This window comes from Clytia hemisphaerica, unplaced genomic scaffold, assembly GCF_902728285.1.
Source record: "Clytia hemisphaerica strain Z4C2 unplaced genomic scaffold, Clytia hemisphaerica genome assembly, whole genome shotgun sequence".
Classification (NCBI taxonomy): Eukaryota; Metazoa; Cnidaria; class Hydrozoa; order Leptothecata; family Clytiidae; genus Clytia; species Clytia hemisphaerica.
The window spans coordinates 947,430-959,847 of NW_027103907.1; the positions used below are offsets into that span (position 1 = coordinate 947,430).

Below are 12,418 nucleotides of genomic sequence, written 5' to 3' on the forward strand. Positions count from 1 at the left end.
TTCGTGTGTTACTTTATGGCGTTTGTAATGTTAAACTTTGTGGTGTTTTTGGTTTCGGTTTTGGTTTTGGTTTTTTGTCTTTTTATTCCTCATTTGGATAAGCTATTTGTTAAGGTTGCCAAACAATCAGTTTATCAAATCTTTAGGCTGATAAACAAAAATTACCAGAAGAAAAGTAAACGAAATACTTATATACTGAAAGTATTTTAAGTATCAATCGACTTTAACGTATTTATTTTGATATTATAAACGTTACGGGAATTCTTTGATTCAGTGACACAGTCAGATGCGGCCACCATTTAATTGGGATAGTTTAGGTCAAACTACAACCCACTCCACTTTTTCACTATTCTGATAGCAGTCATCACGATAGGTATCACATCCTTCAGTAAAACCAGAAAATGGTCCAAGTGGATTTGCGTACGAGATTGAGTCTAGTCAAAAATCCTCTCACAGTTGTCCCTAGATATACAGCATTTTTCCATCAGCTCATTTTTAAACTTGCAATTCCAGTAGGGGAAACCATGCTCTGTTTGTTTATACGTTTAAAATAAAAAGCTAGAAATGACGTATGTAGGGTAGGAATCTTTTGGAAAGGATCAATCTTCACTCGTACATATGGGTTCATACGGCTTTAACCACAAACAAATAAAGAATTTTAGCGCTAATAAGAATTTGAGACGCGGAGGAAGTTATTGTTAACGTTAACGAATGCCATCAAAATTGGTGCTTCCCTACAGCGGTTTTTTGTAATTGTCGGTAAATAAGACGTGAAAATGCAGATGAAAAAACGCGTGGTTAAATGGTTTCAAAAAGCAAATAATGTACCCCATCTCATCATCACATTAAATCACAAATGCTTGTAGACTGGCCACATATAAAAAATCATAAGTGATTCCACTATACATAATAGCGAGTGGTGGATAATCAAATGGTTGAAATCTAAGATACTGTAGGGTTTTTCAACAAAATGGTCGATGGCAGAATTGGTGATCGTTGGCTCCAATCATTTTTTCATTTTTGCTGAAAAAGAACAAGCCTGAGATGAACAAGTCGTCGCGCGGCATCAACTATGACTTAGGTAAGTTTTTCCATTTTCTAATTTCACCCAAAAGCATGTTCTCCATTCTTTTTTATCATATTTCATTACTTACAGTAATATATTTCCCAGGTCTATCGACCTTTATGAAATAATCATACTTAACATTTTACAATTTATGGAGATCTTTTTCCCATTCTGTGAGCAATTTTAATGCCCCCCAGCGGTTTGCATGATTGAATATTCATATAAAGTACATTCTTATAAAAGAGACCGTGTACTAAACGAGAATTTTCTTTCTGTAAAGTTCTTATAAAAATTATGAGAATTGAGACTATTTTCGTTTGACCACGAAAATGCAATTATTCTAATCACAACTTTTGGCAATAAATCGATTATGAGAACGCGTAACCTTGACTTTTTTCATAAAGAGGTTGACATAAATTAAGAAATTTAAGACTTTAGAGGGTAGAAAAGTGCAGAAACAGGACTTGTAGACCCTAGGCCCGAGGCCCAATAAAGGCACCGTTAGAGTGGGCGCACCGAGCTTACACCCTCTTTTTCCAGGTAACTCCCGCTTCATCCCTTGTATGTGTTTCTTACAATAAAATTAGTTCCTATGAAAAACTTTTGAATACCACATTTAGAAGTCGTTACCATTTCTCTTTGTGTGCTTTCTCTTATCAAACATCTACATAAATGCAATTAAATAATTCGAAAAAAAATATTTATCCATAATGGTAGATAAAGTAGTGAGGTTCTCTTAAAATACGCGTGTACTAATAAAGGTACAAGCTCCCTTGAGGGAAGTCTTATATTGTGAAAAGGAAAAGCAGTTCTTTTATTATGATTTAAAAAATCTTTGATTTGGAGCTTTTGTTATTTAGGATAGATGTGCTATGCTATTACTAAGAAAACGTTAAAATTTAAAATTGAAAATATTATTTGTATTTATCATTTTTTTCAAAACATGTGAATTTTTGAGAAGTGAAGAGCAAAGAGGAAGGATTTCAACGTGAAGAAGAAATTTGTGTAGTGAATCCGGTATAAGTAATGTTATAGAAACGGGAGATTTGTTCTGAGGGAGTGTTTTGAATTTGTAAGCTACGATAAAAATGCGTTCGATCGAGTTAGATACGAAGAGCCTCGAGTTATAGAATGATGACCCGAAATCAAGTGAGCTGGCACCAACACCAAACCATAGTCAATTGGAGAGTTGTATAGCATCAGGTTCAAAATTTGTGATGATATATTTTACAGCCATTCCATTTGTATGGTGATTCGGAGGATAAGTATAGAGTCAAAGAGATAAAACAGCCCTATCTCGACTCGAGGCACAGTCCTGTCTCACACCCCAGCGAATCTTTTTTCTCGCAGTGCGGATGAAAGGAGGTTGATAGCTTCGAAGTTTTTTTATTCCTAGCTAAAAAAATCCAGTGGGAATGGCTTAATTCTTCCCGTCAGGAACACAACTTTGTCCGAATTTTCCGGTGGGGCAGGGATTCTCCCGAGTCTATGACAAAAGGGTATCGAGACGCATTGAAAAGTTTTGGTCAGATGTTCCTATGGTTAAGGAGTTTCACCCGGTCTACGATACAGGGGTATATTATAGTTAGAGTTGATAAGGAAATTCATTCAACACAGCAAATGATAACAGAGACTTGATAAGTGACAGATAGAATCTTTTTAATGATATAATTCTTTGATATCAGAATTTGCAGCTTGTAACTATTAGATTAGATTAGATAATAAGATTCTACCGGATAGTAAGACAGTGATGTTAGTAAGTTTTAATGAAAATTGTGATGTTTTTGTGCCAATAGACTAATGTATGATATAATATGTAATGGTTGTAATGTAGGTTTAATATTAGCTTGCTAAATTAGTAGATGACTGTTATAGATCATTGAAATGATTGCCACGGTTAGAGCAAATCCAAGTTAGTTATTACCAGGGCCAAATGTAGCTAAAAGTTTTTAAAATTCAAAGCCAGGGAGCAGTGGGCTTACCAAATGACCCCTACAGTGCAGAAAAATGTCGGTGAAATTCATACCCTTACAGTGCATTTTTCTCAAATTATCAAACAAATAAAAATTTTCGGGCAACAATGCGTAATTTTTCCTAGACTTGTAATTATTTCTCAGTCAATTTGACTGACTGCCATCTTCTTCCCGAGAATTCATAGTAAAGAGGGTCGACTTCCATAAACATAAGTGATAATATCGAGTCCCTTTAGAATCTCCCTGGTTAATAATTTTATAATTTTACCAAAATTAATTCAAAATGTTCATATATTTCTCGTCTAGAGACGTCACTAACCTACGATGTATCCAGGAAAATATTTACTGATAAGCTTAGTATTGACCCTGGAGTCTGTCCTGGTCATGGCGAAAAGTTTGACGATGCAGTTGAATGGATATGATGACGATTGTGTTTACTTATCTAAAGAGAAAGACGAAAAGCTTGATTATATGGTAAGTTTACCTAAAGGTCAGTAGCGTGGTGGGTCAAGGCAAACTGGGGAGGCAATTTTAGAAGATTTGGGTTTTGGCGCCCCCTATGAAAAGTAAATATTTTTTAAAGAATAACGCGAGCGAAGCGAGCACGAAAATCTTTGGGTATTTTCTTCTTTTTGGCTGAAAACTGCCATATTTAAGGTGTAAAAGGGACGCCGAAATTATAGGCTAGCGAAAAAAGTTTCTGCGATTCAGACTACCGAAATTAGTAATTTAAAGCGTCCTTTTTGCACCCTTTATAATTCGGCGCCCCTTTGAAAAACCACCCTGCACCCTGCCACCACGCTACTGCCAAAGGTTTCTTATTTTGATAGAACTTTGGAGATTTTGAAATTTTCCATAATAACAGGTGTTTTACAAAAGTATGATAGGTAGGATTCTGGACTCTCTTTTCATTGGAAGAATAAAGTGAGAAATGTTCCCTTTGAAAGAAATACCCGACTGAGATTTTGGATGTTCTTAAATGAAAAAACAACTTGTATCGACATTTATATTCTTCATCTTGCTTCCTTCTCACTTGGTCACTAAGGGTGTATAATACAAAAAGGATTGGGCTGAAAAATTATAATTTCGGATATTAAGAACGTCAAAAGCCTTTGGACGTTTTAATTTTTTAAGCTTCTAAGGATTCTATTGTTTAAACAGTTTATAAGTAGCTGACTCCCTAACAAACTCATTCACAGTTTAAAGTCTTCAAAGCTTTAAAATCTCTTAGAATGTTTTAAAAATTATTCTAGCTTCGGAGTCTTATGTTATAAGAAACTTTGTTTTGAGAAACCTGTTCTTGAATTTCAGTTGATATCAGGAGGTGCGAAAGTGGATTTTACCATGTTCGAACCGAACGAAAACAGTCCAAATGTACAACGACATGAAGTTACCGAGCATGAACAAATTGGATTGCTGCTTAATAAGACAGGTAGATGCTCTTTTTATTACCAGTTTGATCTCAAATTGTTCTCATCTTGTTCTTATCTTAAAGGCAAAATTGAGATATTAAAAGCGCATTTTCGTTTTACTGTCTAAATCTTAACTTGCTTGAAATTCAACCATTCCAGGCTCAAATGTTTTCTTAAATTATTCTTATTTTTCGGTATAAAATTGTTCTTATAAAATAAAAAAGGCGATTAAAAATCTGAAGTGGATGGAAGGTAATGGCAATTATCATTTGTCTGAAATTTAAACGGTGAATCTTTGTTTGATGGTTTTTGCAACTATAGCACCTCATACCCAAATGTAGCCTGTACCAGACTCTTCGTCGCTGACTGAAAATATAACCTACGGCAAGTTTTTTTCAAAATATAGAAAACGCCCGTGGCGGCAGGGTGATAAGGCTAACCCAAATGAAGTTTTCTTAGACTTTTCTTAAATTTCAGGCGATTACAAATTCTGTTTCGCTAACGCCTACCAGAGTCACCCCATCAATGTGCTGTTTGAGTATGATATGTTTGAAGATATAGAAGCCGCACCCAATGGAAACATGCAGAAAGAGAAAGACATTTTCGTAAAGAAGGCAAAAGACGCCGTTAGAGAAATGTTCGACCAGCAAGGTACTGTAAAACCCTTATCTAGCAACACTGATCTTTTGTTATGCAAGGGCTATAAAATCAATTCTTAAATTAAACTCAAACCCACTCTCCTAGTTCGCTTTTAAGATTCTCAAAGCGTTCACAATTTTGTATTGCCCATCAGTAAAATAAAAAAAAGTGATGTATATGGCTCTGGGGTCTATTACGAAATAGGCTTTTATGTCAGACGGGCAAATCGATGACTTTGGACCCCTGTGAAAATTGACTCTGTTGATTCTAAAACATATAAAGCAGGGAAAAGTTTCGCCATAAGCTATATTTTAAGAAAATTGATAAGTGCTTAGGGGATATGCAAAGAGCAAGAAAAAAAATGGTTTCATATACAAATTGAAATTTCGTCGAGCAGTGAGACAGGACCGTCTCTAAATAAACTTGAATTACTTTGATTGGATATAATTTAGCGGGGATTAAATTTCACGATTTTAGTGTCATCCAAGAAAATAAGTCCACGTGGAATATTTATCAGCCATCACCAGTGGGCTTTTCCAGAAATAGTCCGTGTTCCCCCTGTTGAGGAATATCCAGGAGGTTAACGATTTTTGTTCAAAAGTGGATATCCAGGAGGTTAAATATCGACAAGGGAGCGGATATCCAGGGGGTAAGCATCTTTATAAAAGAGGATATCTAGGGAGTTGAGCATATTTTTAAGAGTGGATATCCAGGGGGTTTTTACGAATAAAGCGGGATATCCAAGGGGTGCGATACTTTGAAAAATCAATATCCTCAACAGTGGGGACAAATTTTTTTTCTGGAAAAGCCCATCTTGTTCGGTTCGCAAAACTTTTCATTTCATTCCATTGGCATAGGTTACCATTTGACAGACGATGCGCACAGACGTTCCTTCATGAAAGCAGTTGTAGAACATCAAAAAGAAGCGCTCTACCACGGTGAAGGGAAAGGCGCTGACGATCGACTGAAGGTAAATACACGATCCTTTCTCGAAGTTTACTGGATATGTTTTACTTTTCCAGTGCGCACAGTTTTTGAAAAATATGAACACTTTTTGAAAAATATGAACATTTTCAAAATTTTTGAAATCCAATAAAATCCAATAAAACTAAAACTGACATAAAAGCATGTAACCTGAAAGTTTTTTTTGTAATTGTGCATAGTCATTCATTTTTGTTCCATTTTCGAAGGCAAAAACTAAAATTGTACGTATTTTAATTTCTGTCCTTTCAAGCAAAAAGAGGTCTGTATGTTTACCCCAAAAAACTATTTATTTTCTTAACAATCCAACTTAGGGTACAATTACAATGATTGGTATCTACATGGATGAAATGGAAAAATCATTGAGCAGACATGGAAAACGCATCGGGCGCCATCACTTCTTACAGATGATCAACCATGACCGAGTAATGCAATATTCTATCCTAATCTCCTTAGCTATGGTTGTCAGTACATGTGTCCAATTGGTTGTGGTCAAAGGATTCTTTAATGGCAAAATGTCTTTGAATGTCTTTTCTTATAAATAGCAAATTTTATGATATATAGGTTTAAGCGTTTATAGGAGTGGCTTCTTTGATTAAAAAAAAGAATTTTCAAACCAACATTCGTACGCGTATACGAGTGGTAGCCACCGTGCATCATTGTTGGTGGACCTGTTTTAGTTTGCGATCTACGTTGAGGTCTTTATTGGTTTGGAATTGGGCATTTCAAGAGCCTGGACTTGAATTTTTGTAGCTTTTGTATAATATTTCTTATAGATTATCTTATAGGGGGTTACAAAGAAAATTTTTAAATTACAATAGTATCATAGAATAAATTTAGGGAAGAAAGAGAAAAGATTATTAGAATATATGATTGACTTAACTTATCTATAGTTCTCCTTTGTAACAAGCGAAGATGAAATCCTCGCAAGGGCGACTTTTCTGCGCGGTTGCTGGTCGAATGGAGTTGACTGTGTTACTGAACTTCGAAATTCATGATATTCGTGATGTAATGTTTTATGGTGGCACCCAAAAAGACCGGGTGCTTGCCACTAAATTGAGATTTCTAAAATGAAGCTAAGAGAAACGCCAGGGCTATTTTTTTGTTACTTCCGTTTAAATCTGTATCAAAACTAGACGATCCTAACGTCTACACATTATCACTAAAAAAGGAAATAATTCAGGAGGCAGGATAAATTTGAAAACAGAGTTCAATTTGGGAGTAAACAGTGGCGGAAGTGTTTACAGTGTTTACACTCTAGCGCCACCTTTTTCCCATAAAGCACCCTGACGCCCTGACTCTGCGTATAATTATTTTTTCGCGTTTACTGACCCTCTAAATGGACGATAGCATCGTCTAATATCAAACTTGTTCGAATTGCGTTATTTTTGTGCTCGTGGCGTAATAAGGGCCGGCGCTAAAAGGACCGGCGTAAAAAGAGCCAAGATTTTGCAATTTTAACCTAAAAGTGGCGTTAATTTTTTATCATTATTTCTCGATTTAAAGGATTTAAGATATAACTCGGAGACGAAAATTATCCATTGTTTTACTCCATATTTAAAATTTCAGTGAAATATTTAATATTTTTAAAAATCAGTGATTTTCGATGGAATTTTCAGCAGAAAAATGACATTTTATTGCAAATTTTAGTCATTATTTACTAATTTGTAGCATAAATAGCCATTTTTACAAATTTTGGCGTTATTAACCGCCCTAATGGCGTAAGCCTAAAATTAGGCTGTGGCGTAGTAAGGGCCGGCGTTAAATTAGGGCTGTCGTAAAAAGGGTCAATAAGGTAGCAATTTTTTCATTTCTATACATCTCTTTCCAACACCGCCTGTGTATATATCCTCTGATATACACAACTTGGTCCAAGTAGCTTTATAGTTTGTACCCAGGGTTAAGGGTGAATACAATAATGAAATAAATATTTTCCCCTAAGTAACTTTAGGTATTATTTGATGAAGAAATCTTAGCTTAGTACTCATACAACGAAGGTTGGAGAGACTGACCGGTATTACGGTATTTGATGTAAAATGAGCATTCTATTGGTAATGCCAAATTTCCGGAATTCCGGGTACTCGTCGGAACATTTCTGACTAAGTACTTTTAACATCGGAAACCCCTCACTATCATTTCATTAGCCCGTCAAAAACCTTTAAAATTCAAAACCAAAAATGGTAGAGTTAGAACAATGTACTTCGAGTTCATTATCAACATTTTTGTACTTTCTCATCAGTTAGTTAGAAATTTTGAAAAATCAAAATGGTAGACATACAACAATGCATTGTACTCCTCCTTTTGGTCGGAACATGTTCTTGCACTTCAACGTTGAGTATTATGATCGAGCGTGGCCAAGATGAATGCTTTTATATTTCCAAAGCCTCTGGTGAAACCATCACTGCATCTTTCCAGGTAAGGCATGGGTCTGGAAACAAGAAAAGTTTAGCTTATTCAACCATTTAATTTACGACCTAGAATCAAGTCTCACATCTTTATACATAAATAAGAAAGGGGTAAAAACCCTCCAAGAAGGGTAAAGCCCTTAAATTACAACACCTTTGTTGCCTTCTCAGCCCAGGCTAGAAAAACGGAACCTCGTAAGAATCGACCAGTGACACCTTTCATTATGCCTTATCTCCATAAGGCAGATTCGTTGTCACAAACATGTTTCAATATTCAGCTAACGTATTATATAACATCCAATGATACAAAATGCTAGCTTTTAAATCATTTTGCTCCATTCCCTTATATTTAGGTTATGCACGGTGATTCAGTGGACTTTACACTACTCGATCCGAAGCGTGAAATCATCTACGAAAATCGTGATTCTGATGGCTACGAGCTTGAACAACAAATTCACATTGGAGGTAGGATACTCACAACCTAGCTAATACCCGTTTTTGAATAACGGATACTTTCTTGTTGTGCCTCTCGAGAAAATATCTTTCATATGAGGACAAGCGTAGGGCATCAGTCGAGACATGATCATAAACTATTTTTAATCTATTTAATTTTTCAAAAATCCCGCCCTCCTCATTTCATAATAAATTAATACCTTGAAATTTCCTTACTTTTCTTTCATCCCTTTCATAGTCTGAGAAAATGACGAAGCTTTCTTGAAACACTCTCACTAGCCCAGTTAAAAATGAGTTGCAATTTTACAATTTCCAAGATTTTTTACTGCCTTGCACTAAAAGTTCAGCCCAAAAAAATGTAAAGTACCTCAGCAATAATCAAACTCCGAATAATTTTGGGTCACACTAGTTGCTAATTTGTCGCAAAGCCTAATTGAGCAACATTACAGTACTAACAACTTCATATTTCTTTTTCAGGTGACTATGGTTTCTGTTTCGCCAATAGCGCGCGTTACCCAACAGGCGTCCACTTCGAGTATGACTTCCATTTGGGTTCCCCTGAAGAAGCACAGTTCAAAAAGAAACTTGATGAAGAAAAACGAAGATTCTTAATGAACAAAATTAAAGGTAACTTTGTCGTCGGTTTTAAGTTCTTTTATATAAGGACGCGAAGCTAAAGTTAGGCGAAAACCAAGGAATAAGTTAGAGCATCTAGTCGTCAGCCAAGATATAATGACTCTTAAAGCAAGTATTGTAATGCGATTCTAATATTTAGGTACTCGGTGTATATGGAATAGGTTTTGCCATTTTGAGAGGATAATATAACATTGCAATCCCTCACACCCTCTTCAATTTTAAGCCTAAAAATGTTTTTAAAACTAAAAGTTTCCATGTTTACGAATTTGTGAGTATTTTTGTGCGATTTCTTAAGAAATTTAATATTTTGAAGTCTGCGAAATCTTAACATTTGACAATTGAAGCCTAATTTCCTTATATCGTCTGTTCCTATAAAAAACGTGTTTGGTTGAAACTTATGAATTTTGTTTGATTGAATAGAGAACCAACCGAAGGTGATTGGAGGACATGGAGCAGAAGGTGTTAAACCTGTCGAAATGCACCATGGTGGCCACAAACTACAACCTGATGAATTAGAAATGGACGCTTTAGCTGTAAGTGAAATCAATGGCCTGTTTGCTCCCCTTCGAAAGTCCTTGCTGAGAAGAATGCCCAGAGATTTCAATTCATTGAAAAACTTTACTTTAATTCGGTCCATAACTTAGGAATGATATTGAAATCTTAAGAATGCCCATTGTAGTAAGCAATAGATTTTGAAATCAACAACCATTGAAAACATGTGATTCTCCGTACTCATTCCTGGCATTAGAACTGGTTAAATAATTCTCACCGGGTCAAAAAGTCGGTTGACGTTAATGTAATGGCTATTGAATTCAAGCACACCCCTGTCCCATTCGCATTGACTCAGTGAGAATTCTTTAACCAATGGAGATGTGGAGAATGATTGTCTAAGGAACCAATGGGGACGGAAAAATCTCCTGACGGTGACTATTATTTTTGACCAAATTTTCAGGTTGGTAAAGGGTTCCACTGAGTCTGTCACGGGAATGTGTAAGCCCTGTTTATGCTTTTGAGAGCGTCTAATGGATAATGGTTATTATTCTTATATCTAAACTTTTTTCTTTTATTTTCAGCACGCCATGCTTCTAATCTCCTTCAATGCCGACCGTATGGAACATTTCATGAACCAACACAAATCCAAACAAGCTTTCTCACATAATGTTCAAATGAAGAATGCTGAATGGATCAATTATTATTCGGTGACGGTCATCACTTTAGTGATTATCATGTCTTTAGTTCAAGTCATTGTCGTCAAAAGTTTTTTCAGTGGAAAAATCAACTTCAAAGTTTGGGAATTCTAAACGGACAATTATTAAGTAGTTTTTGATAATAATTTTATTCATTTTATGAATTAAAGTCATTTTTAATGTATCTATTTTTTAAAGTCAAACCAATAAGTCTGCGACCGCAGTCGGAGGTGACGCGAAGGCTCCTCTTTCGATAGCTATCTACCCAAAGATAGAGAATAAGGGCACCACTCTTTCTCCTGGATCCTTCTCTAAATCTTCCTTACCAGCCTTTCATGTGTTAAAATTAGAGTACATAATTTTCAGACTATTTGCTTCACAAAAAATTGACAAAAGAGTGCTGACACAAAGAATTTGTTCTAAATATGGCTTCTTTTGCCTCAGGTTTCTAAGAGAACACCAATCCCAAGGGCTTTCAAAGCTGAAAACATTCATTTTTCTCTTATTTTTATTTTTCTCCAATAATTTTGTTATAAACCTAAATTTGCTTCATTCAGTATAACCAGTTTTATTTATTAGGTATTTTTATAATTTTTGATGAATGATTAATGCCATGCAAAGTAATGTTCGATAAAAATCAAGAAAACAAAAATTTGTTCAATTTATTGTAAAAGCTTTTCGACTATCGTCATCGTCAGTACAGTAAAAAATACATAAGCATATGAAAAAGTATCTACAATTTATAAAGAAATGTTAATAATAATCTTTATAATTTTTATAATGTACTTTTAGCTATTTCTCAACTAAATTTCCAAATATCATTAATTTTTTTCCTAATTTCATAAAAATGATTTTTGATTATCGTAAATAAAACCAACGAATGCTTCCTGGTTTTTCTAGACCAGACTCTCCTTGAATAGTGTGTGAATTGTGTTTTTACATTTCTATCGAAAAGGGGAGTCATGATGAAATTGAGCATTTAGTGAATTTTTTCAAACCCATACATATTCTCTTAAACGAAATTTCTGCCCACCTGATAAATGCCTGGAGGTTCTATTCAAAAGTCTTTTCCAAAAGTAATATTGTTTAGAAGAGGTCAGAATTATGAAATTTACTTCGGACAAAGAAATAATGGGTTTCTATTTGGATGATAACATAGGTGCTACATTTTAGGATTTTACAATGTCAGATATTTTTATTTTTATAGTCACGTTCTTTCAGACTGTGGGAAAAATGAAAAATCTATCTTTTTTAGCCAGCGATGTTTTTAAAATAGTCTCTATGGCAGCTAATTTGAGAGGTCCAATAAAATGTTTCTTTTCAATTTTTTCGTAACATTTCCATTCAATGTTTCATATTTTCAATCAATTAGATCTTAAGTGTTATCGATTTCGAGAGGTTGATATTTTATGAGAAAAGTTCATAAAAATGTTTTTGTTCTTTTCTAGGTTGGCTAATGGTTGGCCTTTCTTGCAATTCTGAAAAAAAAATCAGCTATTAGACAATTTACTTTCGTGTTGTTAGGGATAATACAACTGAGTTGATGTATGCCTGTTGTTCAGCGACTGAGAAGTTTAGCTTCTTATTTGTCTTGATCCTGACTGACTGAGAACGGCGGTAAATCAACAAAAGCAAAGCAAAATCGCTTCAGTCACTCCTTAAAAGG

The 12,418-nt window shown here is 35.0% G+C and overlaps 2 protein-coding genes across 2 annotated transcripts; both read left to right on the plus strand.

Moving 5' to 3' along the window:
* The first annotated feature begins 499 nt into the window (after nucleotides 1–499).
* LOC136809068 (uncharacterized) lies at nucleotides 500–6,929 on the plus strand. Its single transcript, XM_067065647.1, has 6 exons — nucleotides 500–1,081; nucleotides 3,346–3,513; nucleotides 4,351–4,471; nucleotides 4,929–5,102; nucleotides 5,948–6,060; nucleotides 6,386–6,929. The coding sequence occupies exons 2-6, from the start codon at nucleotides 3,364–3,366 to the stop codon at nucleotides 6,614–6,616; spliced, it is 789 nt and encodes a 262-aa protein (XP_066921748.1). The 5' UTR covers nucleotides 500–1,081; nucleotides 3,346–3,363; the 3' UTR covers nucleotides 6,617–6,929.
* Nucleotides 6,930–8,310: 1,381 nt separating this feature from the next.
* On the plus strand, nucleotides 8,311–11,625 carry LOC136809069 (transmembrane emp24 domain-containing protein 5-like). Its single transcript, XM_067065648.1, has 5 exons — nucleotides 8,311–8,486; nucleotides 8,830–8,941; nucleotides 9,407–9,556; nucleotides 9,986–10,098; nucleotides 10,639–11,625. The coding sequence occupies exons 1-5, from the start codon at nucleotides 8,337–8,339 to the stop codon at nucleotides 10,864–10,866; spliced, it is 753 nt and encodes a 250-aa protein (XP_066921749.1). The 5' UTR covers nucleotides 8,311–8,336; the 3' UTR covers nucleotides 10,867–11,625.
* Nucleotides 11,626–12,418: the final 793 nt, after the last annotated feature.

What these genes read in the sequence shown, in the direction of transcription:
- LOC136809068 (XM_067065647.1), top strand. Translation starts at nt 3,364, where the DNA reads ATGTATCCAGGAAAATATTTACTGATAAGCTTAGTATTGACCCTGGAG. An exon ending in ATTGCTGCTTAATAAGACAG is followed by an intron (nt 4,472 to 4,928) that starts GTAGATGCTCTT and finishes CTTAAATTTCAG; the next exon opens with GCGATTACAAATTCTGTTTC. An exon ending in GCGCTGACGATCGACTGAAG is followed by an intron (nt 6,061 to 6,385) that starts GTAAATACACGA and finishes AATCCAACTTAG; the next exon opens with GGTACAATTACAATGATTGG.
- LOC136809069 (XM_067065648.1), top strand. Translation starts at nt 8,337, where the DNA reads ATGGTAGACATACAACAATGCATTGTACTCCTCCTTTTGGTCGGAACA. An exon ending in ACAACAAATTCACATTGGAG is followed by an intron (nt 8,942 to 9,406) that starts GTAGGATACTCA and finishes TTTCTTTTTCAG; the next exon opens with GTGACTATGGTTTCTGTTTC. An exon ending in CTTAATGAACAAAATTAAAG is followed by an intron (nt 9,557 to 9,985) that starts GTAACTTTGTCG and finishes TTGATTGAATAG; the next exon opens with AGAACCAACCGAAGGTGATT.